Raw genomic sequence first — 26,294 nt, 5'->3', positions numbered from 1 at the left:
ACCGAGACGAAAAGGGAAAATGCTAATTAATCAACTGAGGGACTTTCTAGACATCCAAGCAGAGAATATTTTTGAACTGGCAAGCAATAGTCACACCTGGAGAAACCAGTGCTTCAAAACAGTCTACAACCATCCAAAAATGCTCCACTTAATGTTCACTACCTTAAAAAGCAGATTATACGCAGTAATATATCAAAGCGGAATCTTCTCAAGTTGTCTTAAAACCCTAAAAGTTTAAATGTGGCCCTCACTAAAAAACGAATCAACTATATTAGTCACCTAAAAAATTGTACTGCTGCAATGTGCGAGCCACAAAATTGGCGACAATCAACGGTTTTATCACCTTTGCTGGCTTATCAAAGTCATATCTGGCGAAGAATTTTTTGGCGCTCACGCGAAAGTCTTCGATTATTTAATGTTGGCGCAGGAAAGTCATCAACACAAACAGTTAAATCAGTTTGTTTTGTTGTGCTGATACAATATGTACAAGTCGTTTTCAAAAAATGAACCAGCATTTATAAATACCTTTTGTGCAAAATATCGGTTACTGCTACGGAATAAAAACTAGGTAGCAAACAGCCGGCCGGTCAAAATATACGACTTCTAAAATCTCTAAAGTATAAAATTGTCCAGCTCTCGTTTAAATCAGAAAATAATGTATTGTATAACACAGGATGCAAAGATATTTTTGATCCGAACTTTGTTGCAGCTAACACACATGTAAATGATTGACGTTTATTCGGGTGAGTGAACTGACATAATAAATACATTCAGTTACAAGAGAACAATCATGCGTTGAAAAGAAGAAACATTAATCTGACAAAAAAACTGCACAACGTTTTTATGTAAGAGGGATTGGTAAAACCTTAGCCAACTTGGAGTGCAAGGCAAATAAAAACTGTTTTATATCATGCCCTAAATTCACAAATAAAAAATGAACTTTGTCAGCATAAAAATTATGACATCTACATGCATATTTGAAAATGGCTGAATCAAATAACAATACGTGCCTTAAAAAAAGTAAACTATTCGGATTTGCTACTGTATGGTACAAAATAATTTTTGGGTGACAATATTAAAAAAAGGAGAAACATTTTGGACGGCTAAACACAGGTAAAACATTTTTCAAAACTGATTGTACTAATACAAAATAGGCAACTGACAAGAAATAAACAATGAAATTGCTACATAACCACAGTTGTTATGCACCAACAAAAATTTGCACAAAAAACTTTTATAACTTACTATGTAAATATATATTATATGACAAAATACACAGGAAGATAACTTTTCAAACTTTGCTACCAATTGTCTAAGAAATCAAACCCAGATTTGCGAATTGAATCATCCTGAAAAAAAAATTTTGTTTGAAACAAATTGATTTGGAATATATAGTTGTACTTATAAGTATAAATACATTTTTTTAAGACAGTCAATGAAAACCTACATCATCAATGTATGTTTTTTTCTTTAGCAATGGAGCATCTTCTACAGGATCATTTTCACTCTTGGAGGAGATGCTTGATGAGCTGGCACAGTTCTTTTTCAATAGACATAAATAAAATTGCACAATAAATACATTTTTGTAAAAGCATATAGAGCCAATAAATGATAAGCTGCAGCTTATCAAATACATTTTTTCTTTCACAATGTTGTCAATATTTCACCTCAAACTGCATTTTTGTAGTTGATTCTTGTGCATTATTTTTGTTGAAGTGTTTTTTTCGCACCTCTTCTTCTTTCATTGCAACTTCCAAGTTTCGAATTGCTCCTAAATATGTTTTCAATTAACCCAAAAAATGCCACAAATCATGTTCTTTTTACAGAAATAGCCTTTACTATTACACATATGACAAAAATTTAGCCCACAAATGTGCAATACCTCATTCTGCACCAAAACAGAATGACTTTATATGGCATTACATTGAAAACTCTATAGGTTTACTACATACCCGATCGTTTAAATACAATGTAATATATTATACCATTATGTTACTTGCACAACAGCAATTTAACATTGCTCACAATTTTATGTTTGCTAAATAGGAACACATGTAAAACATAGCTTGCTGGTGAAACTTGATCTACTTTCACAGTAGGCACACTTTATGTAGCTGCATGCAATTCATAAATTTGGCTAAAATCGTCACACGATTTTACCACAAGCATGCATAATTTGCTTTGCAAAAACATCAAAAGTGAAATATCACAGAATCAACTTCACATCTTGATATCCTTTTTAAAAAACTTTGTACAAGAAAAGCAGTTTAAAGATGGCTACAGATACAGAAGAAATATAACAGACTTAGATGTCTGCAACTGTAAAAAGCAAAGCATAAAAAGCAGCCATGCTAGCTTGGTCAAGCAGAATCTGCTGCAACTAACACAATTTTACCTGGATCTTCGGGAACGGAATTTACTGCTTCTTCATCTACAGAAGTGTTTCAGACAAAAAACAACACTAATAACATGCCAGAACTACAACTCAAAGTCACAAACAACAATGTAAAATTAAAATAAGTTTCAATACAATAAATTTATGAGATGGTACAACAGAATTGGCTGAAATCAACAACATCAAGCAACATTATTTACCCAAACAACCTTACCATCAAGTGTTAGGGAAGATCTAGGGTTTATCCTTGAGGTTAGCTTTGGCTTCATTGGAATACTAGTCTTCTTGCGTTCCCCACTAATTAATCCATACTTCTGCTTGGATAATTCACTTTCACTACATTCAAACTTCTGAGAGAAATTTAATGCAATAGCATTTAGTCATAGGAGAATCATTTTTTTGCAACAAACTACATCTTGGCCTTTTTACTGATAGCATTATTGTGACATTTCAGCGGATGTGTTTAAAATAAATAAATATTCGTCAGCCGTTCTGAAAAACAATAAAACTTTTATATACCTCATCAGGAGGTGAATCAATGTGGCGAAGTGGTTGCCTAGTAACCACTGCTTTTTCAGATCTACAAAAACATAAAACATACAGTAAAGCACAGCTGACAAGATGTAAAAAAATGAGCTAAATTACAACACAAACTTTTACATTCTTTGGTGATTAACTTTAGAAGGAATAGTCTGATGTTGTGTGTTTGAAATCACAGCACTTGGTGCTTTTGGCTCAATCTTTTTCAGTGGCTTGGAAAGTAAGTTTTCTTTGGGTGGCTCTTCCTTTTTTCCTTTTTGAATTTCATTGTTTTTGTCTTTCAGTACTAAGAGTTATCCATAAAGTAGTGATCAATTCAATTAAGTTACAAATGTGCAACACTGACCAGAATTGGGGATTGTTTTTTGGGGTAGAGTTAAATTCATTTGACTCTTTGTTTCCCAAGAAAATGGTGAAGAATGTTCATCTTGCCATTCTTCCTAAAATAATGAAACACATTATGTTTTTATCACATTTCATAATTATTTTGAAATATCAACGTTTGTTGCAAACTTACTTCAGAGTTTTTGACAACTTTTTGCCCAGTATTTATAGCCATGCTGGGAAACACTGATGTACAATACTCTGGTAAAGTAACTGGTAACATTGACTTGTATCTAAAATACATGGTTAAAATGAGTAACTTTAAAAGTAAAGTGTAAAATTTCACACTGACAGTCAGCTTAAAAGAATAAAAAAAGACAAATGATTTAGGAAAACTTTTCCAATTCTAATAAATTAGTACTTAAATGGTGACTTAAACAACTTGTACAAGCTTATAATAATGTAACAGTTTAATGATTCAAAAAAATACAGTGTCAATGAAATAAAAATATGACACTTTGGCAATTTTTATTTCAATTATAAACTACCTTGAGGTAGCTTCTGGTAGAATAATACTTTTGTTAATCTCATTTTCTTGCTCAGCTACGGACATTTTATCCCATTTACCTTGAAACAAGATAAAAATGTTATGAAAGAACACAAGTATTACAGTAATGTTACACACCTTGTGAAAAAGACCTAATGACCCTTTTCTTAGATTCAATTATTTTCGCCGCCATAGGATTAATTGAGGCGAAGTACTGATCTGCACGGTCCATTTTACGAGCATCATTTGTCCAAAGGGCCATGTTGCTTGTACAGAACCTGCCAGCACATCCACAAATTTCAAATTGTAGATCAAATTGTATCTTAACAAAAGGCCAAATGTGATGCTCAATACTAGTCCTACAGTTATAACATTAACGTTGAGGTTGAGGCTTTTGTGGTTATCTGGGGGGGGGACGTTTATAGGCTTGAGCTGTTCCTCCTATGGTATTTTACAAACGTTACAAAACTATCTAGGTTTTATATCCATCATCTAGATCCGAAATTTTACATTTAGACTAACCAAAACCATCTAGATCTAGCTACAAAATATCTAGAGTGGCAGCCCTGTCACGAAGTTCCATATTCCGTTAAATGTCAACGAAAATCGTTCAAGCGCATCGAGTATCACGCTTGATGTAATATTAAAAGCAAATAGTATTTTTAATACTCTTTGGGTAAAAGTGGGCATTTTTCTGTTCGAAAACATGTCAGTATGAAATGAAGGAAGCAGGTTATATGAACGAACCATGGAGGGTATGGTGTTTTACATTGGTTAATTATTTTTATTGAAAACCGACAAATAATACTCTTTGTTTAAAACACCAAAAACATCATTAATAAGTTGTCTGTGGTAATCGCTTACGGTAACTGATGAACCATATAAATCATATCGTCAATGAACCATAACGATTGCACACATGGGATGGGACCACAGTCACCACAACTACAAGTAATGTTGATTATAATCCCACAGCATTATACTGTGTAAGATTGCAATTGAGGGTGCACTTTGCGAACCAATGGACGGAATGCTTCCTTTATTTTCTGGTTTGTACCTTTACCACTAGCTTAACCTTAAACTACCTCCGTGTGTTTGTATGGTGTAAAGTGTAAACTAGTGTATTGGTAGTATAGTAAATGATAAATATTTGATATAGATTAAGTAAAAAATAAAGTAAAGTTGTTTTGCATAATACAACTGTTGTCAAATAAGTGGAGTAGCTTATTGTTGTTTTATTCCCCAGTTCGTGGTAGTGAAGGACTATTGCTGAAAGAGTGGTGTCTGACAAACAAAGAGCTCACAACTCATATTAAGTAAGTCTTATTCTGACTCTGTTAGTATATTTACCTGAAACCAATATAAGCTTTTTTGTTTGTGTTCTTGTAAAAAAATTTTGGAATAATATACACTTGCGAAGAGCTTCTCAAACTTTCTTGCTCTGCGACCCATTTTAGAAAAGAAATTTCTACGTGACATGACATATGCCATTTATTGTGACAATGCATAATAACACATGATGTTTCATGACGACAATTTGGGTCGCAACCCACAGTTTCAGAAGCCCTTTGCTACAGCATTGCAATGCAATCATTGAAGGTCATATATTTCTGTTTTTTAGGTTGTGTGAAAAACCCACAAAAATTATTGCTTTTTCATCTGATGGACAGATCTTTGTTTGGTGTGATGGTGTGAAGTAAGTTACTTGGCATATTGCATCTGTAAATATATTCCTAACACCGGCATAACCTATATTGGTTTGCAGTATATATGTGTATCAGATATCAACAAAATCAATCATTCATTCTTTTATTGTTCCACGTGCTTATGATGTCTCCTTCTCGCCACTGGGGGACCTGTTTTGTACATGGGAGCCATATGCAGGTACATCTATTATGATATGTATTTTTATCTTTTTACATAATTTGACATTCTTAACATGATGTAATTTTGTTAAGTGACAAAGGAAAATCCTTCAGGCTCTAACAATTGCAAATTATGGAACATCGAAGATGGTGAATGTGTGTTTAGTTATGTTCAAAAAAAGAAAAACTGCTGGGAACCAGTTTGGTTAAAAGGAACTCACAACTTGGGAAGACTTGTGGGAAGCAGTGTTCATTTTTTCCAAGACAATAACTTTGGTTTGTTTTAAAATGTTACTATATTGTGTTTAGGGCCAAATTCTTTTAAGTTTCCTGTTTTTCTGTAGGCAAAATAGTTCAAAAAATGCACATGGACAAGTTAGAGTCATTCAAAGTTTCTCCTAACTCCCAACCCCCACACAGAGTTGCTTGCTTTATAAGAGGTGCCAAAGGTGCGCCCTCATCTGTAAGGGTTTTTGAATATCCAAAGTTTTCAGCAGATGATGTCGTCGCAAACAAAAGCTTTTTCAAAGCTGATAGTGTAAGGGTTGATGTTGTGTGACATACATTCATAATACCTAAGTCTGTGAAAATTTTAGGTTGATATTCTATGGAACAATAGGGGCACAGAGTTGCTTGTTAAAACAACAGTAGATGTTGACACAACTGGTGAATCTTACTATGGGGAACAATCTCTTCATTACATGTCAGCATCTGGTGAAACTGCAATAGTCAGTCTGTGTAAGTAAAAAAGCTTCCTTGTCTGTTGCAACTTTGTATTATTAAACTGAAACTTTTGCAGCGAAAAAAGGTCCAATCTATGATGCTAAATGGTCCCCGAATTCGAATCAGTTTTGTGTTGTGTTTGGTTTTATGCCAGCTAAAGCATGCATATTTAATAGAAAATGCAACATGATTTTTGAGTTCAGCCCTACTCCTAAGAATGAATGTTTCTACAATCCGCAGGTAACTCGGCAGTGGGACTAATATATTTGTTAAAATACATCAACACAATCTTTAAATGAATATGTTTTGATGGTTTTACCAAAAAAAAATTGGTATCATTCAGCAGAGATTTGTACAATTAAGTAATTAACTGGAACAGAGTTAAACCTTTTTTTTCAAAAAAATATGTTACTCCAAAATATATTTTGTTTTTCAAAATAACAGGGAAATCTTCTGGTTTTAGCCGGCTTTGGAAATCTTCGAGGCAATATTGAAATCTGGGACTGTGATCGAAAAAAACAAGTTTCTCAATATACTTCACCTGACACAACACTTTTTGAGTGGTGTAGTGACGGAGTTCATTTTTTGACTGCCACTACTGCCCCGAGACTAAGAGTTAGCAACGGTTACAAACTCTGGCACTATTTAGGTAAAACTTTAATGTGTAATTAAAATTAGCAATGAAAATATGCAAACCTAAAGGTAAACCCTGCTTTCACCCAAGCTGGATTTGTGGCTTAATTACGCTTATCTTTTGTTCTCGATGTGATAATATTGCTTACATATACATTGTGTGTTAATCAGATATAAATGCAAAAACCTCAGGGTAGACTTCAAGCAGTAGTGTTTGATTGACTAGACAAACATGTTCCAGTACTGCCTCGTGTTTCAGCAAAATCAAAATTTTGCACTTTCCTGTAAATTTCCATGGCTTGATTTTAGTTCTGGGCAATTGGGATTGTATATAAAGGCAAATTATTACTTGTAACACAAGATTTGCTCAATAAATGATTAAAATCTGGTCCACTTGTAATTATGGGTCCCCTTCCCTGAAGGGGACTCATATTGTTTTTGTCTATATATTTTTTTTCTTTTTTTCTTTCTAACGCGCATTTGTTCCCACGTTTTGGTCAAGAAAGAATGGTTCAAACTTTTTCAAATTTACACACATTACAGATATTGGTCTAAAGATGGTTCATGTGAATTTTGACCCCGTTTGATCCCTCGGTTCACCCACAGCCACCAAAACGTAAAATTTTTAACGCGGATTTGTTCCCACGTTTTGATCAAGAATGAATGGTTCAAACTTTTTCATATTTACACACATTATAGATATTGGTCTAAAGATGGTCCATGTGAATTTTGACCCCATTTGACCCCTCAGTTCACCCACAGCCCCCCAAAACGTGAATTTTTTAACGCAGATTTGTTCCCACGTTTTTGTCAAGAAAGAATGGTTCAAACTTTTTCAAATTTACACTTATTATAGATATTGGTCAAAAGATGGTCCATGTGAATTTTGACCCCGTTTGACCCCTCGGTTCACCCACAGCCCCCCAAAACGTGAAATTTTTAAAACGGCTATACTTGCTAAAGCAGATGTTTCTGGAGTTTCATACTTTTTGATTGGTACATTGCAGCGTATTTTAATCTAAATATTGGATTGCTGTTTGTGTGAAGAAGTTTTTGATAATGCCTACAAAAATGACATATTATCAACAGTCTTTCCAATAATTTGCCTGCAAGTCCCACTGAAATTTGTCTCAAAAGCACTTTTTTTGTAGATGGAGTACTGTATGAAGAGAGCGTGAGTACGGAACTACATCAGGTTTTGTGGCAACCGAAACCAGAAGGCACCTATCCCGTTCCTGTTATCAAAGATGTTTCTAAAAGTGACCTTATGAGCAAGGTCAAAGCTGATACACCAACTGCATATGTTCCACCGCATGCCAGAGGGAAAACTGAATACACAGCTGCTAAGGTTTGTCAAGTTCATCAGGATTTGTTACAGTTTTAGACTCTTTCAGACTTACCATGTTCTGGCCTGAATTCATACTCAGCCACATTAACATCTTGATTTCACTTTCTTTACATGAACGTGCATGCGAAAATGGTGCCTAGTTATTCACAAACTTTTGTACCGCGAGTCCACATGTAGAGCTGCCCACCATGTTGGTTTGTTCGATTGATTAAACGTTTGTTTCCAACTCGGAGACCGACAAAATTTTGTCCGAGATTTCAGTATTATTCTGCGTTTCTGCGGTAAAAAATATTACTTCCCATTCACAAAGTAAAAACTGTCCCATACAAAAATCGTCGTGAACCTCGTGCGTTCAATGCAAACGATTCTAGTTGGGGATAATCAAATGTAACTAAAGCTTACAGTGTACTTGAATCAGTCAATAGATTATATTTGAAAAACAAGTGATGATGCCAATATAGTGGCGAAACGCGGAATGATTCAAGCATACTGAAAGTTTAAGCTAAATGTGTACAAAATATTTTTTACATATAAAACATAACGCCGTTGGTAGACAGGTTTGGTTATAACTTTTGGAAGCGTATCTCTTAAGCCAGTGGTTCTCAAAGTATGGGTCGCGACCCTATAACAGGACGTTCATCATGCGAAATAACAGGACGTTCATCATGCGGAAATAACAGGACGTTCATCATGCGAAACTGAACGTGGAGATGTAACAGTTAGCGGTTGAGGATGAGTAAGTATTCGTACAAGGAAACATTGATAGATTTGGGATTCACTTCTATTAATGATCATGGTGCTGCAAAGCCGCAATGAACGAATCGAGCTCTTTAAGCCTGCAGCCATTTTGACATGGCCAGACTGCTAAGCGCGACGACGTGACCTCGAAATTGCGGTCCGCCTAGTTATCGAACAGCACAGTAAAAAGTCGAATCACAGACCTTTCATTGAATATAAAATTTCAAGTGGTCTCCCGAATGAAAAATAGAGCCGTGCATTGAAAATATTATCAGCGAAAATTTCAGTTTTATCAATCATATTAAATAAACAAATCATTTTTTCACAGTACTGTGTACTACAACTGACTGTCTGTGTCTTTTTCTATTTCATGCATATCAGAAAAAAATACCATGTTTTGATGTTTGAGGCTTGGGTCGTGAGATGTTCATAAAACTCAGATTTGGGTCGCGGACAAAAAAGTTTGAGAACCCCTGTCATACATTTCTTGTGTAGGAACGTTTCGTAAAAGATGATGACGCACCTGTTACGCCGGAAAACCATTCAAAAGCTGCACAGAAAAATAAAAAGAAACGAGAAAATAAGAAAAAGGCGGGTGCCCCACCTCCTAATCTCACTAATGAACAACAGGACGTTGTTCAAATGGCAAAGTATCTTTTGACTGATTCGTCCATACCACAGCCTACAAGTGAATCAACAAATCCCAATGATAAGAAAATAAAAAATTTAAAGAAGGTACTATTAGGTTTAACCCTTCCAAAAATGCGAAGTTTTAACTTTTTGTAATTTTGTTTCAAAGAAACTTCAAGCGATCGAGAAGTTGAAGCAGCAGCAAGCACAAGGAAAAGAATTAGAAAAAAATCAAGTCGAAAAACTTAAAACCGAAGACTCTTTGCTGCAAGAACTTAGCCAATTACAGTTGAAGAGTTAATAATATTTGTCAATCGGTGATTTAGTAATAAAAATGGGGATTAAATGAACGAACTTTCTGTGCGTGGTAAAACCTATTAGAATTTGAAGTGGGTGTTTTAAAGGCATGTGTATCGACATTCGAAACATTCGTTTGATTAAATACAAAGACATGCTGAATTCAAATCGCTTCAACGGGTAAGTTATTCGGTGACAAACATATAGACTCCTTCGGAATGGCAATACAATACGTTTTGTTAGGTAGGAAGAAGTCGGAGTTTTTGTGACATGGATCGTAATACATTGGTAAGCGAATCTGTTACATAGGCTACGTTTATGAGTCTCCAAAGAGTAAAATCTAAATCCCAATTATACTGATTCATGAAATGGTCAAAGTTAATGCCGTAATGTGGAATACGTTCTTATTAAGTCGTTGCCTAAACTTGATAAAAATTTATCGATTCGACATTTCGACTCCAAATATTTTAAGTTTTGTACGGATCTCCTACCCTGCGCAACGCCCTTTGAGTCATTTTTGACGTCCCATATAATTCTTATCTCGTATATTGCTCAGTAAAGTTAGTCTGAGTCAATAGCTTTCGTGATGGATATTGATAAGGCAGCGTTTCTCTTTGCTGGTTTGGTTTTTGTTCTAATTTGACGCTTAACAATGAATATGGTATAAAAGTTGTTTCGGACTTTTAAGAGAATGTAAATGTAAATGTAAAAAAATAATAACAATGTTAAGAATAAGATTCAGCTTAGGCTTACGTACAAAACACTCTCAAACTAGTTCAGTGCCGGCTCCCTACCAAAAAAAATCAAACTTTTGGGTATTTCCCTGTTTGTTCAGCGAAATTTAGTTTGATCGCTGTAACGAGTGCAAAATTAGGCGCGAAAAAGTTGGCGAATATTTAGAAAAGAACTCAAGGAAAGCTAGAACTAGAAATGTTTTTGAAAAGCAGAATGTGTTATTATATTCATAGAAAAAAACTTACATGCGTTTGGAAACACATGTTATTGCTGAAATTCAAATAAAAGTTTTTTATTGATAATAACAACAACAATCGATTAAAGTTCGACATCCGCAATAACATGAATCATTAATCAATATAGAATCAAACTTTCTTGTGGATTAGATTGAATGTTTGAAACTTTGAATCACAATTTATTTCTGAATGCTTTTATCACTTTTGTTATTACTTCAATTTGTAATTCGGTATTAGACAGTATTCTTATAACCATTCTTATATGTTAGCCTTGTTAATGTTAGCTGTTAGGTTTGTTTTGTGTTGTAATACTTCAATTACAATTTTCAAAAGTATAAGTGTTTGGCACTTCTTTTCTTAACTGGAGATTAGGTGATTCTGGCAGATTTAAATTTGGTTAGTGCTATGGGTTAAATGAAGAGTTCCTTTTTGAGAAATCTCGAAAAAATGTCGATACTCAAGAAATAAATAAAAATCTCTCACGAGAAATTACATCATGTATTGCAAGAAACAAAAAAGTTGAGAAATAGAGGAACCTTAGTTAAATATTTAGAAGTGGAAATGAAAAAACTAATGAATAACATTTTGGTTTGGGGTGGGCAATTTAGCACACTCTTTACTGGCATTTTCTCTACTACGCCCTTTTGTAGTATTTATTTTAAATAAACCACTGCATGTTTTTTTAACAATGGATTAATTTAATCTGCATGATGTGGAAACATGTAATGGTTTGAAAAAATGTTTGTGTGTGTGTTCAAATTGTAGGGTGACACTAAAACGCTGAATGGGCGGGACGTCGCAGAAACCGCTAAATATCGGGTAAATTGCTGACGGTTAGTGGTATTAGGGTTGGGTTGAGGTTTTATAAAAGTATATGAATCAAAAAATGTCCCTGCCTAAAACTTATTCAGCTGTTTCCTGACATTCAGCAAAAAATGCTTGGGCGGGAAGTCTCCCTCGGCCGCTGAATGTTTCCCTCGGTCGCGGAAGGTGTGCGGGGGAATTATTTTTAATGATTTTCTATTATAAAACCTTATCCCAACCTTAATAGCACTAACCGTCATCAATCTAACCCAATATTCAGCGGTTTTCACGACGCCCCGCCCATTCAGCGTTTTAGTGTCACCCAAATTGTACAATCATTGCATGCAATTGACAAACTTTTTTCCACATATAAACATGCAAAGAATAAACATAAATTTTGCAAACATGCCATAAACTCTATCATCTGGATAGAATTAACTTTTAGAATCTTTCACATTTGTTATTCCAATTTGCCCCACACAGTCACCAAACTAAATAATGAACATATCGTTTATGAAAGATGAAACTGGAAGACTGTACCCAGTAGTGATGGGACGATACCAGGTTTTAAAAGCGAATACCGAGTACGAGTACCATGTGTATATACCTTCGATACAGAGTACGATTACTGAGTACTTAAAAATAGTGTTGTACTTAGCTGTGTATCACTGGCTAATTTATCTGCCATGACCGGGGTACAGGTGCGCGCACACACACATGCAGAAAAAAGTAATGTCCACCTGATAGCGAAAAAAATATACATAACCTGGCGGAACTTTTTCCTGATTTTGTGTTGTCCGAAGCAAATATTGGCAAAAAGTTGCCCGTATTCTTATGGTGTAAACCAGGGGTGGGGAACCTGCGGCCCGCGGGCCACATTTGGCCCGCTTGTCTTTTTAATGCGGCCCCCGTCACAATTTTGTAAAAGTACAGTATACAACATAGCATAAAAAAACAATAAATGTTGATGTACAAATATTTCCTTGAAATGACTTCGATATTAGTAGTAATCTTCCCATTCCACAATATGACGCCAAACTACTAAAAATTGCCACACTTGCTATATTTGTGACGTAACAGTCACTCGATTGCCTCTCCTTGCAGTGACAAATCATTCGCCATGTGGTGTTAGTTTTAAAATGGCTTGAGAGCTATTAGCGTGGATCCTTATAGTGTTATTAAAAATATATCCTTGGAAAAAAAGACAGATCGGTATAATGGAGCTAGGGTGTTCCAGAAAGAATGGACAAACTAATACTTTTTAGTCGAAATAAGTGATAAACCTGTATGCCTTGTTAGTTGCAAACATGTAACAGCAAAGAAAAAAATCAAATCTGAAGCGATGAAACATAAAACCACTTGTGTGCTTCGGGTATTTTACATGGATTTTGAAAATAAAAAATATGTGGCCCGCCTGAAAATGTTGTGCAATTCATGCGGCCCGCGATGCAAAGTAGGTTCCCCACCCCTGGTGTAAACCAACCTTCGGTATCGAAAACTGAGGTAAAACATTTTGATACCGAGTACGAGTATCGATACCACTAAAATCATTCAATACCAAGTACTGGGTACTCGTCCCATTACTAGTACCCAGTAGATAGTACTATTTGTAAACGACTTTGGTTTTAAAAGTTACCTTATTTTTGTTGATTTTGGTATTGTACAGATTGGTTTGTGATATATTATACAATATCAACAATCATTAAACTGTTCTTTTAAATGTTTCCTAAAAGTCTTTTTTTATTTCTCGTTAGTAATAGAACACTTGTTTAAATATGTATATTAAAAGTGTTACGATTGATGGATTTAAATCGTATGCACAACGAACAGTAATCACAGGATTTGACCCTTTATTCAATGCAATCACAGGACTTAATGGCAGTGGGAAATCAAACATCCTTGATGCAATTTGCTTTTTGTTGGGAATAACAAATTTATCACATGTAAGCAAATGTAAAATTTTGTTCGTTTAACTTAAAACTGAATTATGCCTCAAGTTAGTTTATTTTGATTTGACTTTTTGACTCTTTTTAATGTTTCTGAAAACTTATTTTGCTAATGAAAACATATACCTCCATTACAGAGGGCTTGAAAACAGTTAGTAGACACAACATAAGAAAATAATTCATAAACATAGATAAAAAAATATGGCTGATTAGACAAAACTTTTTTTCTTGCGTGAAATACTGTAAATATCCACATATTCTTTATCATCATCTCGATCATATTTTGAAGATGGCTCCTTCCATCCTGGTTGAACTGAAACATTACATATGCAATAATAAGTCATGTTACTTTTAAAAGTGACACCAAACTTTTCATATGGAACATGTGTGTGATAGAAAACACCTGATAACAATACATTGATAAAATTCTGAAAATAGTTTATTTCGTAAGATGCTATTATCAAAGGGCAATTCTCACCACTTTCATATGTCACGTTTGAAAACACCTGGGGTTGGTTTGGGTTGATATGGTACTCTGGCAGAGAAACTGTATCACTTCCATTTTCTATTGGACTTTCAAAATTTTCCGAACTGGTCGGTTGAGCTTGATGGAAATTTGTTGTCTCCTGGTTTAACCTCCAAGATCTTTCTTGCCTTTATAATATACATGTATGCAATGTTGATTATTGTTGAAAAAAATCCATTATGCCTTACCTTTTTCTTCTAATTATCATAAATGCAGCAGTAACAATGACCAGTATTGCCAGGATGACAAGTGGTACAATAATTTGGAAATATAAATTGCTGCTTTGGTGTTGGGGTGGATTTAAAATTGGGTTGGTTTGACTTGTCAAGTGTGTTGTTGTGTCTGAGTATGATGGGTATGTTGTTGTGTCAACTGATGTTAGATGTTCCAAAATCTTTGTGGTAGCTGCTGTTGACTTTGCTGGGCTGCTGCTGGTGGTTTCACTTATGACTTGTGTTGTTGATTGCTGTGCGAGGGTAACTAAAAACAAAATAAATTGCAAAAGTACTTGTGGACAAATATAATTCAATCCTAACCGTTTGAAAAGGTAATCTACTTAGCATGTGATCTTTTATTCAGAAATATACAGGTAACTGTAATGTCTGAGATAAACAATGATATTGTTTGCTGTCAAAATATAGCATAATAGTTTCATAATGGTGGCTGCTTACTAATAATTGTCATTTCCAAACACGTACTTGTGTTGCATTCAAAAATGTATCAAAATGTCCCACCTTGTGTCTTGAAATCACCTACAGTTTGTTTAGCTAGGTGGTTGTTTTTAGTGGTATGGTTTTGCAATGCTTTGATTATCAAAAAAATGTCCAGAAAAATGCAAAAAAAAGTGCTTGTTAATATTGGTACCCACCTGGAATGTTACGCTGACATATTAGTCCTAAATCATCAAGTAGGCAGTTAGCACTTAACCACTTTGACTGGTGATTTGGCCAGATTGATGCACATTCTTCCTTTGTATCATTTGCTTCGTTTGGATTATCCCAATTTGTGTAGTTCCATGTCTCCCTACTGTGCCATAGCCAAGTTCCATTGGTCCTTTTGGCGTCAATCCAAAAATGTTTAGTTGATGTTACATTTATACTTGAAAACAGACTAGTTATAAAGTTCTGTGTGGTTTGCGACAAAATTGACACAAGACTACCACCCAAGTTGTGACACTGTTCTGCTCCTTCTTCTGGGTTAATTTTGGCTGTTTTGTTCACAAAATATTCAATTCCAGTTGATTGTTGTGCTGTCCATACAGTCATATTGTTTTTTAGTAACATATCAAGTCAAACTTTCATATGACTTGTATTCTCTACTATCACACAGTCTACATGCATCCTGATGATTCATCCACTTTGTTGAATCATACACATTTCATTCGCACTATCCCTTCCTGACAACAAATATGGGTCATGGATGTATGATTGACTGCATGGTTGTGTATAATTGACTAATGAATATTATCCCATATTTGAACTTTTTAAAGGTGAGGGCCAGCAACCTGCAAGACCTTGTATACAAAAATGGACAAGCTGGAATTACAAAAGCTGCAGTGTCAATCACATTTGATAACAGCAACAAAGAACAAAGCCCTATGGGAATGGAAGCACACAATGAAATAACAGTATGCTATATTTCTGAACTGATTGTTTTTAACTTTTAACCTATTTATATTTAAATCACAGTATAACACTAAAAGTTAGATTAATTAAACCATAATGCAAAATCATAAAAAATCAGCAATGTGAAAAAGAATATTTCAAAATAAAATATTGTCTATGAGAGTGCTCTTCAACCTTTTTTCTGTTGTATACCTTTTACAATTTTCAAGCAACTTTGTATACCTTACAGCAGTGTTTCCCAACCTATGGGTCGCGACCCAAAGTTGGGTCACCTGTAAATTCTGTTGGGTCGCTAGTTTTTGTGACAATTAGAGCATCTACGTTTCGTAGCATTATTTTGTTATTTCCCAAGGCTATAAATTGTTTCCCAATAACAATTTCATGGCTATTTGGCATGATAGTGAATTATTCTTTTGTGACGTCATAATGTTTGTGTGAGATCACTGTTAAGCGTTGTCTGGCTCATAATGCTTTGAACCAGCACTAAAGTTGGCGGAAAAACGAATAATTTTTGTTTGATGTTTTTTATTTTTCAAACTAACGTAGTAATTTTCGAAAAACTTTCCTGATTTACAAACAAAAATACAACCCAAATAGTAAGAATGCATATATCGATGGGTCGCGAGAAGCCACAAAACAAAATTTTGGTAAGTATTTGGGTCGCGGCAAAAAAAGGTTGGGAACCACTGTCTTACAGGGCTGCACAACCTTTTCAGTACGATGGCTGCATCGCAGATCCATATTTTGATGCACAGATTCGTTGATCAGTATGCTGTTAGTCTTGGCTGTTTATGTTTATGATGTCATAATCTATATTGTGACGACATCATAAACAGACAAGACTAAAAGCAAAAGAATTTTATTTTAAATGCATGTACTAGCGACCGTGACGTAAAAAAACTTTGATGTTACATTTTGGATTACAAGAGTGTTCATCTCAATCTGCGAAGCAAGCTTGAAATTAAATTGGCTATCACGCAGGCACCATTAGAAAGAGTTTTCGACGCGGCCGTCACTGCAAAAAGGTTGTGTACGCCTGTGTTAGGCCCAGGAAATTCAGCACACAAAAGTGTATAAACGTAAGAAGTTAATCTAATGGCTAGCTTGTTGCTGCATTCTTTCAGCTTGTTCTTAAAAGCCCCCCTTATTAAAATACCCCCCTATATCAATTAATTTTTATTTATTTGAGGTGATCTCAAAAAGATCGAAAAATCTTTATCCGTACCTATAGATATTAATGACATTTTTCGCAATCCTTTACTCCAGGAAAATTAAAAGCAAAATCTCTCCAGGTATGTGCTTATTGCTTCATAATTCACATTACTGACGCAACAGTCCCAAACTGATGGTGATGGGACGAATACCCAGTATTCGGTATCGAACAATTTTAGTGGTATCGATACTCGTACTCGGTGTCGAAATATTTTATCTTAGTTTTCGATACCAACGTTCGATACCCGCCGATTTTACACCTAAAGAATACGGGCAACTTTTTGCCAATAGTTGCTTCGGACAACACAAAATCGGGAATATGTTCTGCCAGGTTACCTATATTTTTTCCTCTATCATGTGGAGAATACATTTTTCTGCAAGCGCCTGAACCCCGGCCACGGCAGATAAATTAGCCAGTGATACACAACTAAGTACAACACGATTTTTAAGTACTCGGTAATCGTACTCGGTATCGAAAGTATATACACATGGTACTCGGTATCTGTACTCGCTTCAAAACCTGGTATCATCCCATCACTAGAAACTGACAAACTAATATTCACAACAAGCAGGTCAGTCTTACATAATTCAGGATGCAATGCTGACCTGCATTTCATAAAAACGCAATAGTGACCTTTAGTAACACTGATCTCAGCTGTATTCCCTTCGTATACCTTTCTTCAGTTGTATACCCTAATTTTGATGCGGTATACACTTGGGTATACAATATACCCGGTTGAAGAGCACTGGTCTATGATGTATGCTGACAAACTAACACATTTTGTATTATTGCATGTGCAAGAAAGGAATTTAAGTACCAGTGCATGTTGTTGTTTTTCATGATTAGTTTCATTACAATGCAGATTACTCGTCAAATTGTGATTGGTGGAAGAAACAAATACTTAATAAATGGAGTGAATGCCCAAAACTCACGGGTGTCTGATTTGTTTCGATCTGTTGGTCTCAACGTGAACAATCCACATTTCCTTATTATGCAGGGACGTGTTACCAAGGTGAGATAAATTTTTAAAAATAAGTTTAAATTAAAGAAATTATTAAAGAAAATAACAGGAATTTTAAATTATTTCATTGTCTCTGTATTTATTTAATTGATTATGAATATATAAGGATCATATATTGTGTTATTTTTCATTTTTTTTGTTTAGCATGATGCAAGTTTTTAGCCATACATAACGCCTGCTCAGATTAGCTTTTAATCACAAACTGTTTTTTTGAAAAACCCATACAGTTTATATCAGTATCTTTACATCATATATTAATTGACCGATTGTTTTGTTGGTAGTATTCAGAGTGATTTCAATTTCTAAAACATTTGTCTTTTAGGTGATGAACATGAAACCTCCTGAAATTTTATCCATGATTGAGGAGGCTACAGGAACAAGCATGTATGAGTCTAAAAAAGATTCAGCACAAAAGATGATTGAGAAAAAAGAAAATAAGCTTGCCCAAATAAACCAGGTAATGATAACTTCAAATGACAAACAAACTACTAGTTCAGCATTGTAAATTTTTGAGTAGTATTATATCTTCTTTAAGGCTATAAAATCGACGATACATGTGTGTAGCTTTCATTATATTAGTTTGCATTAAAACATAAGGCTTTGAGGTGCCATGAATGTTTATTTAGGGTATAGTCTATTATTTGACTTTAGACAAAGTGATTTGTATTTTGCAGACTTTAAATGAGGAAATTACACCCACTTTGCAAAAATTGCGTGATGAGCGAGCATCGTACCTTGAATATCAGAAAGTCCAGCGAGAAGTTGAGCGTCTTACTAGACTCCTCATTGCCTATCAGTTCATGATTGCTGAAAATACAGCAAATAATGCTTCGGGGGATTTGGATGCCTTAAAAGCTGAAAAGGAGCAAATTGAACAACAAGTAAGTTTTTTCTGTGTAGTGAATTTGTTATTCATTATCTATGCAGTCAATGTAGACTTACTTGTGTTGCTTCAAATGGCTGATTTTTGTTTGTGTTTTATGCAGGTACAGCATCTAAAAGAGAAGTTTGAGGAAATGACTAAAGAAATCCAGAATTTGGAACATGCCTTGGACAGTGTATGTAAAACTTTACTGATATTTTAAAGAACACTAAAATAACTGATTCATTGTGCTTTTAGGAAGCTGGTGTCACACTGAAAGAACTTGAAAATAATCTTGGGGATAGTGAAAAGGCTGAGGCCAAAGCACAAAGTGATTTGACCAATCAAAGAAATGATGTGAATGCTGAAAAAAAGAAATTGAAAAACCTGCAGAAAAGCAAAGCTGAGGTTTGTTAAGTGGAGTATTTTTAGCTAACATTTTTTCTAAATATGTCTGAAATCATAAAGATTCTATAAAATGCTGTTCCTTTTCAGTGTGAAGCCACTAATGTAGCAAAGAACAAAAGTTTGGCAAAGTTAGAGGAAAAGTTCAACAAGGCTGAAAATGAAAGCAAAAAACATTCTGATGCTTACACTGAATCTCAGAATCACTTTCAAGTAAGCATTGTGACACAGTTTAGTATTATTTTTCAAAAACATAATAACTAAGACCACTCTGTGTTAATTGAACTAAATCTAGCTTAAATATTTGTTTGCTTTGACTAAAAAACAAATCTAACTTGTCCGTTTTAAGGCTGTATCCACTGGTTTGGCAAAGGCTCACGATGGTATTGAAGCATCTTGGAACTCTCAGTTGTTAAATGTCAAAAAGGAAATTAGTGAATTTCAAAGTGAACTGAAAAAGGTTTGTGCACTAAAAGTACTCCAGCACGCATGACATTTAGCGAAATGGTGTTTTTTTAGACTGACATGCGTCTGAAACACGCCAACAAAGAACTAAAACCAAAACAGTCACAACTAAAAAATACGGAATCTTCTTACAAACGTGATGAATCAGTGCTTAAACAGGCACAGCAAGTTCATGACAATATTCAGAAGAAAATTGATAAGCTTGACTATGAAGGTAAATATTTAACAACAGAAACTGTTTTGTACAGGTTATTGACTCCGTAATTTCTGTAATTTTGAAACAAACGGCAGCATAGTTGCCCTTATATGCGAGTGAAGTAAGACTGTTGATTTGATCAATTGTTTGAAAATCATGTGGTACAATGTAACATATACATTTAGTTGTTATGGGCAACAGTTCATTTAATGAAACAGAATAACAGACCATCAACAAGTGAATACCTAAATGTTTTGTTCGTAAAAGATTCAGCTTCGGCTAAATCGTAGCAAATAATTCGGCCGTGACGAATTCTTTGTGTAAAGCGTTGATTCGAATTTTCGATACATCACTAGTTTTAAATTTTAAAGCTTAACCTTACCATGTTAAACAACTCCTATTTGTATCTGCAGACGGTAAAAAGGAAGAACTGATTCAAGAAAAGCGAAATTTGACACACACCATTTCGCAACTTCGTCACCGCACGCAAGACTTGTACAATAAATTTCCAGCCTTAAAATTTGACTACAGGTAAAGAATTGCAAAATTTGCCCTAATTTGTTTTTCATTACACATTTTTATACAGAGACCCAGAAAGAAATTGGGACAGAAGTCGAGTTAAGGGTTTGGTTGCAGAGTTGATTGATGTAAACGATATTAGCGCTGCCACAGGTAAGAAACTTGTTTTATGATTACACAGTAATATGTATTTTTTTAATGAGCTTAAGAAGCAGTTTTTGTTTTGTGTATGATTGTGAAAACAAAAAGGCAGATCCGTCGTCAAATGAACATTTATAATATGTATGTGTGGTTCGCTTTTTTTGTATACCTTTTTTATTAAAAAACGATAAAAAAAACTTCCTTTTACTTGATCAAATTAGAAAATTGAAAACACTGTTTATAGAAAATACTGTTTAATGTTGTTTGTTTATTGACAGCGTTGGAAGTAGTTGCCGGTGGTAGACTGTACAACGTGGTTGTGGATACACATGAAACTGGCGAAAAACTTCTAAAGCATGGTCAACTAAAACGCAGGTGTACGATCATCCCTATTAACAAAGTGGCTGCACGCTCCCTCGACAAACAGGTAAAATTATTCGTTGCCTTTATTTTATTCACGTCATTTTTTTGTTTCAACTATTTATTCTAATGTACAGGTTGTGCAACGAGCTAAGTCGATAGTTGGTGCTGACAACGTGAATTTGGCTCTTTCATTGGTTGGTGGTGATACTGATATTGAGAAGGCATTGGAATATGTGTTTGGCACAACTTTAGTTTGTAACACAATGCAAAATGCCAACAAGGTAATTTACTTGCTGTTGTTAACTAATTTGCAGCCAAGCTTATTCACTCAGTAGTAATTGTCGCCAATCATAACAACCCAATCAGGTTGCTAGTTTCCTTAAAACTGTAATGAAATGAGTGTAATTAAAACAAAAAAAATCCTCTGAATAACAAAATCTCTAACAAATCACTGGCAAAGTCATTTAAAACAATTCCATTAATTTATTGAAATTTGCACCGAATAAATATTTTTGAAAGGTTGCTTTCGACCCCAACGTGAAAGCTCGTACAGTGACACTTGCCGGTGAGTTATTTGACCCATCTGGAACATTGACCGGTGGATCGCGGTCGCAAGCTAGTCCAGTGCTTGCCGAACTTCAAAAACTGAAATCTTCAAGGGAAGAATTAAAGCAAAAAGAGGTACACTTTTTTTCACGTGACAAATAAAACAAATTATTGACTGATTGTTGGTTTGTTTCTCATCCAAAAAATCGCCTTTAAATTTAACGTAATATGTATAGTATAGTTTAACGAAGAATTGCGAATTACGTAACATTGGACCGTTATTTCTATTTAAAGTTATAGATATAAAACTTATATTATGGATTTAATCTCTTTACTCAAGTAAACGTACTTCGTGCAGAAAGTGCATAGCAAAATTGTAACAACAGTTTTTTGTTGAGATAAACTTATTCCTTGGCTGAAATAAAAAAAAACACACAAATCGATATATTTGTACGAAAATAAATCGGTGGCTGTTTCATAGTTTTGTATTAACCCATGTATACGGTTATTAAATCTCCTTCAACGTTGTATCACAGAAAGACTTTGTGGGGCTTGAAAAGGAAATTGTAAGAGTGAGTTCGGTTGCCGAACAATTTTATGAACTCAATAATCAGATCAGATTAAAAAAGAGAGAAATTGAAGATTTGCAGGCGAGACTAAACGACGGATCACATGGAAGACTGTTGGCGGAAATCAAATCGCTTGAGTCCACCATAAGTATGTGCTTCGTCCATTTTACAAACCTCCAAAGATAAGGCTCTAAAATTGAAGCAAAAACGGCATACTTGACGCTTGCTGTTATGGAACTTTTTGAATGTCAAAACCTTAATTTAAATTTCTATGAAGTGGTTTCACTTGAGTTTCCGTCATCTATGAGTTTTTTCGTTTACACACGCATGTTCTTGCTTTCTGTTCAGATGAATGCAACCAACTGTTGAACACGTCAAATGAAACTCTCGCTAATTTACACGAAAGAGCCGAAGAATTGCAGAGGAAAATTGAAAATGCTCCAGCAGAACGGGCGAGAGAGTTGAAGGAAGCCGAAAGTGAGATGAAACGAGCTGGAGCTCTTGCTGAAAAGTCGCAACTTGTCGCGGAAACTATCAAAGAGGTTTAAACAATAAGAGTTGAAGTTTGTCCTTAAAATTCCGACAAAACGTTTTGTTTTGATTTGTAATAATTTGACACAGATTTTTAGCTATATCAAATAGCATTTGTATAGCTTCGGTTTTATTGTGGGTCCACTATGCTCAAGTTAATTTTGTTAACACGCAATGCTCGTTAGGCCAAACCAAACAAAACTTGCAGTGTTGGTACATCCCCGATTCCAGGCAACGATTTTATTTGGATTTTGCAGGAACTTAGCACACTGCGGTTGGAAATGCAAGAACTTACCCAGGAATCGTCGGAATATGATGAACAAATTAAAAGTGCTGAAGAATCGATTTCGCAAACACAAGAACGATATCTGGCTGTGAAGGAAAAGTCTGACGCGGCAACGGTATAAGGATTTTTTTCGCATTGTACTCAACGTTAGCAACGACGGCAACGGTTTTCTGTAAACCACAAAAAACGTAAATAAGACAATCCGCTAAAGTACCATAGCGACAATAACAGAACCCATTTATCTTTGTAAGCAATATTCAAAAGCCCTTGAAATAAATCTACACTACTTATTCACATTTAACGTTTAAATTTCTTTTAATTACTGACCATAAGACCGGTTACAGTTAATTACGCATTTACGCATGTTAAGTAGAAATTAAATGTGAACAAAGAACATACAACTGTTGTATTCGACAGCGCCTAAAAGTTTCACAACTGACAATTTAACAGGTTCACCATTGCTGTTATCATTATTATTATTTTGCAAACAATAGACACAAACAAGTTAGACTATATTCATTTTCAAGACCAAATAATAAATGCAGAAACGAAAATTAAAATTGTGGCGTTCAAAGCACATGCTTTTCTCGCAGATGAATATTTTAATACGTCACGATTAAATAAAAGTTAATTCGCGCTGCAATTAATCAATCACCAACACATTGTTACTAAACACTGTTCTGACAAACTACCCTAACTGACTCTTGTGCAATCTCGCTAGGAATTGGTGAAAACGTCGAAGTTGAACTTGAAGCGACATCGTGATCACATACAAGTTGTTAATCGTGATATCCAGGAACGCACAAAGGCAAAAGCTACAGTTCACCAGGAAGCTCTTCAGTGGACCAGGAAAAATCAAGAGCAGGAATCTGCAATTAATAAACACATCCAGGAGAGCAAGGACGCATCTGACAAGGTTTGTTGTTTCGTCTTCTTTGACTTTGTTTCCAAGACAGTGTTAACACAATTTAACTTTGTTCTCACCTACAGTATTGCGAACAATAATTTCGGTTAATTAAAAACGAAAAAACTGCCAAAGTCGCCGTGTATGTAGATCAGTGGTTCTCAACTGGTTGTCCATGTTGACTTTTTTAGTGGTCCACTGAATTTGGTTATAAACTTAGAATATTGTATAATAATACTAAAAGAAGGTCAAAGAATTCCAATTCAAGCCAAAATGCTTGTTACACATGCTTACATCAACCTCATTAAAAAAAGGGAATGGTCCATGATATGTTTCTTTGTTCAAAGGTCTCAAATATGCTCGAGGAACACGACTGGATAAAAAATGACCGAGTGCAATTCGGCAAAACCGGTTCAGCTTATGATTTCTCGTCCAACCCGCCAAAGGAAGCGGCGCGCAGGTTGGAGAAACTGCAAGAGACACAGGAACGATTGAGTCGCTCTGTTAACATGAGAGCAATGAGTCTACTTGGTAAAGCTGAGGAAAAGGTAAGATTTTGGCGTTTTTTTGTGCTGTACTATGTTTCCTGTTACCAACAAGAATCAATAATACATGTCGTTTTTGTTTGATACTTCATTTTGTAATAAGGTATAGAGACTTAACGAATAGTAAATTCGATACTTTGGTGTTTTTTGCACTTTTTGTTTCAAAATGATCCATGCCTGCAAGTGTTTAATTAACAGTAAGCCACCTGCGTATTTTCGCAGTACAATGAGCTGGTAAAGAAAAAAAGAATTGTGGAAAATGACAAAGCTAAAATTCACCGCACCATTGAAGAACTTGATCAAATGAAGAACGAAGCTGTCACAAAAGCTTACGTCCAGGTTATTGTATTACCACAAAACCCACCAGTACGCCACACCTTATAAAAAAATGTCTGTCATCCAGGTCAACAAGAACTTTAGCACGATTTTCAGTGCCTTACTTCCTGGGGCTACAGCGAAGTTGGCGCCACCTGAGGGCGGTAGTGTGTTGGCCGGTCTTGAATTTCATGTTGGTTTCGGTGACGTTTGGAAAACCAACCTCAATGAACTGAGTGGTGGTCAGAGGTATGTTTGTTTTGTTTTAACGTTAAACTTTGAGTATTTTGGGACTTTTCTATCCATATATCGACTTGTCAGTGTAGCACTGTTTACATTTAAACTAGATCCTATAACCGCATGTTTCAATGTTATAATTGTTGACCACTTTAAGTTTAGGCGCCATGGTTAGACCCTACAAACTTAGATGCGAAAAGTACATAAAATTATGTTTTGATTCAGATCACTGGTAGCCCTATCTTTGATTCTTGCAATGCTTCTGCTCAAACCTGCGCCAATATATATTCTTGACGAGGTCGACGCGGCTCTTGATTTGTCACACACACAAAATATTGGCGGAATGCTGAGGGAACATTTTAAGCACTCCCAGGTGAAAGGCCATGTTTGCACAAATGTGGCAGAAGTGGTTTCCTTCCACTTAATTTGATGACGAAAATTAAATACGATACGTTGGTGATATGTAACCACAAAACTGTTTTATTGCACAGCTTTGATGTTTGCCGCGATATGTCAATTTGTACCATGACCATAAAACCATATACAATTTTAATTTCAGTGGACTTATAAGGATGTAAACAGAAAGGTTTATGTAATGCTGCAACATACAGCACTGAAAAGTGCGCAACAGCTGTTATAAATGTGTTTCCATGCACTACGCATCTTGGAATCGACCTGAAATAACACAAGTAAAGCGCTTGTAAATGCTTGACATATCTAATTATGCAGAAAGCTGCCTTGATAAACAACATTCATGTTAGTTTTCTTAAAAAATCGGCTCTACACGATGTTAGAAAAGAATGAAAATCAATGGGACAGAAGTCACAGGACGAAAATTAAAAACAACGATCATATGTTTTCCAGTTTATTGTGGTGTCACTGAAGGACGGTATGTTCAACAACGCTAATGTACTCTTCCGCACAAAATTTGTTGATGGAGTTTCAACAGTAAACCGATATGCCCAGTCAATCACTTCCACTGCCAGGAATCCATTATCGAACTTGCCTCTGTCAACTGCCAGCACCAACCAACAACAACGATCCCGCAAGCAGGCACAAGTGTAAATATAAAAACCGACCTCCGCTATTTTGCTGCCCAATTTTCTACGTTCTTGTGTAATAAATTTTCCACCTGCAACATTTTGAAAGCTATTTCTATTCCAATAGGTGTTCCGTAGGTTTGGGCTTTTAATCCGAGGTTCCAAGGGTGCACAGGGTTGAAAGTTAACCCTAACAAGAACCGGCCTATTTCCTTTTTCATGAA

At 35.2% G+C, this 26,294-nt stretch overlaps 4 protein-coding genes across 5 annotated transcripts; 2 read left to right on the top strand and 2 right to left on the bottom strand.

Moving 5' to 3' along the window:
• Nucleotides 1-721: 721 nt before the first annotated feature.
• Nucleotides 722-4,398, bottom strand: LOC145225397 (uncharacterized). Of its 2 annotated transcripts, XM_080092077.1 has the most exons (10): nucleotides 3,945-4,395; nucleotides 3,808-3,886; nucleotides 3,453-3,552; nucleotides 3,282-3,375; nucleotides 3,056-3,221; nucleotides 2,915-2,975; nucleotides 2,610-2,745; nucleotides 1,668-1,771; nucleotides 1,448-1,540; nucleotides 722-1,349 (listed from the first exon to the last, which is right to left on the bottom strand). In XM_080092077.1, exons 1-10 carry the CDS (start codon nucleotides 4,066-4,068, stop codon nucleotides 1,302-1,304), a joined length of 1,005 nt encoding a protein of 334 aa, XP_079948203.1. In that variant the 5' UTR covers nucleotides 4,069-4,395; the 3' UTR covers nucleotides 722-1,301. The 2 variants fall into 2 exon arrangements, with proteins under 2 accessions (XP_079948203.1, XP_079948205.1); XM_080092079.1 differs by lacking the exons at nucleotides 722-1,349; nucleotides 1,448-1,540; nucleotides 1,668-1,771 and adding an exon at nucleotides 1,778-2,431 and having other exon boundaries at nucleotides 3,945-4,398.
• A 282-nt stretch (nucleotides 4,399-4,680) lies between these two features.
• Nucleotides 4,681-10,093, top strand: LOC145225395 (eukaryotic translation initiation factor 2A-like). Its single transcript, XM_080092075.1, has 12 exons — nucleotides 4,681-4,855; nucleotides 5,053-5,122; nucleotides 5,428-5,502; nucleotides 5,572-5,690; nucleotides 5,765-5,947; nucleotides 6,016-6,209; nucleotides 6,268-6,409; nucleotides 6,471-6,634; nucleotides 6,839-7,043; nucleotides 8,179-8,375; nucleotides 9,609-9,848; nucleotides 9,913-10,093. The coding sequence occupies exons 1-12, from the start codon at nucleotides 4,828-4,830 to the stop codon at nucleotides 10,042-10,044; spliced, it is 1,749 nt and encodes a 582-aa protein (XP_079948201.1). The 5' UTR covers nucleotides 4,681-4,827; the 3' UTR covers nucleotides 10,045-10,093.
• A 3,453-nt stretch (nucleotides 10,094-13,546) lies between these two features.
• Nucleotides 13,547-26,170, top strand: LOC145225393 (structural maintenance of chromosomes protein 2-like). The gene is made up of 24 exons (XM_080092074.1): nucleotides 13,547-13,758; nucleotides 15,777-15,914; nucleotides 17,988-18,137; nucleotides 18,469-18,603; nucleotides 18,821-19,027; nucleotides 19,133-19,204; nucleotides 19,267-19,416; nucleotides 19,504-19,626; nucleotides 19,763-19,873; nucleotides 19,933-20,092; nucleotides 20,488-20,605; nucleotides 20,661-20,746; nucleotides 21,013-21,161; nucleotides 21,232-21,378; nucleotides 21,617-21,778; nucleotides 22,180-22,360; nucleotides 22,561-22,754; nucleotides 23,001-23,144; nucleotides 23,751-23,945; nucleotides 24,281-24,481; nucleotides 24,701-24,817; nucleotides 24,882-25,042; nucleotides 25,256-25,403; nucleotides 25,895-26,170. Exons 1-24 carry the CDS (start codon nucleotides 13,591-13,593, stop codon nucleotides 26,093-26,095), a joined length of 3,618 nt encoding a protein of 1,205 aa, XP_079948200.1. The 5' UTR covers nucleotides 13,547-13,590; the 3' UTR covers nucleotides 26,096-26,170.
• LOC145225398 (uncharacterized) lies at nucleotides 13,757-15,783 on the bottom strand. Its single transcript, XM_080092080.1, has 4 exons — nucleotides 15,156-15,783; nucleotides 14,476-14,767; nucleotides 14,240-14,415; nucleotides 13,757-14,074 (listed from the first exon to the last, which is right to left on the bottom strand). Exons 1-4 carry the CDS (start codon nucleotides 15,568-15,570, stop codon nucleotides 13,971-13,973), a joined length of 987 nt encoding a protein of 328 aa, XP_079948206.1. The 5' UTR covers nucleotides 15,571-15,783; the 3' UTR covers nucleotides 13,757-13,970.
• Nucleotides 26,171-26,294: the final 124 nt, after the last annotated feature.

This window comes from Phallusia mammillata, chromosome 4 (assembly GCF_965637545.1).
Source record: "Phallusia mammillata chromosome 4, kaPhaMamm4.hap1.1, whole genome shotgun sequence".
Classification (NCBI taxonomy): Eukaryota; Metazoa; Chordata; class Ascidiacea; order Phlebobranchia; family Ascidiidae; genus Phallusia; species Phallusia mammillata.
This window is presented reverse-complemented; position numbering and strand designations above follow the sequence as displayed.

Excerpts from the sequence above, each read along its gene's own strand:
- LOC145225395 (XM_080092075.1), top strand. The coding sequence starts at position 4,828 with ATGGACGGAATGCTTCCTTTATTTTCTG. Across the intron at positions 5,691-5,764 it reads TACATGGGAGCCATATGCAG|TGACAAAGGAAAATCCTTCA; the intron begins GTACATCTATTA and ends AATTTTGTTAAG. Across the intron at positions 5,948-6,015 it reads TTTCCAAGACAATAACTTTG|GCAAAATAGTTCAAAAAATG; the intron begins GTTTGTTTTAAA and ends GTTTTTCTGTAG.
- LOC145225393 (XM_080092074.1), top strand. The coding sequence starts at position 13,591 with ATGTATATTAAAAGTGTTACGATTGATGGATTTAAATCGTATGCACAA. Across the intron at positions 15,915-17,987 it reads AAGCACACAATGAAATAACA|ATTACTCGTCAAATTGTGAT; the intron begins GTATGCTATATT and ends ATTACAATGCAG. Across the intron at positions 21,162-21,231 it reads CACGCTCCCTCGACAAACAG|GTTGTGCAACGAGCTAAGTC; the intron begins GTAAAATTATTC and ends TCTAATGTACAG.
- LOC145225397 (XM_080092077.1), bottom strand. The coding sequence starts at position 4,068 with ATGGCCCTTTGGACAAATGATGCTCGTAAAATGGACCGTGCAGATCAG. Across the intron at positions 3,376-3,452 it reads AAGTTGTCAAAAACTCTGAA|GAAGAATGGCAAGATGAACA; the intron begins GTAAGTTTGCAA and ends TCATTATTTTAG. Across the intron at positions 1,350-1,447 it reads AAAAAACATACATTGATGAT|GATGATTCAATTCGCAAATC; the intron begins GTAGGTTTTCAT and ends TTTTTTTTTCAG.
- LOC145225398 (XM_080092080.1), bottom strand. The coding sequence starts at position 15,570 with ATGTTACTAAAAAACAATATGACTGTATGGACAGCACAACAATCAACT. Across the intron at positions 14,768-15,155 it reads ATGTCAGCGTAACATTCCAG|TTACCCTCGCACAGCAATCA; the intron begins GTGGGTACCAAT and ends TTTTGTTTTTAG. Across the intron at positions 14,075-14,239 it reads AAACGTGACATATGAAAGTG|TTCAACCAGGATGGAAGGAG; the intron begins GTGAGAATTGCC and ends GTAATGTTTCAG.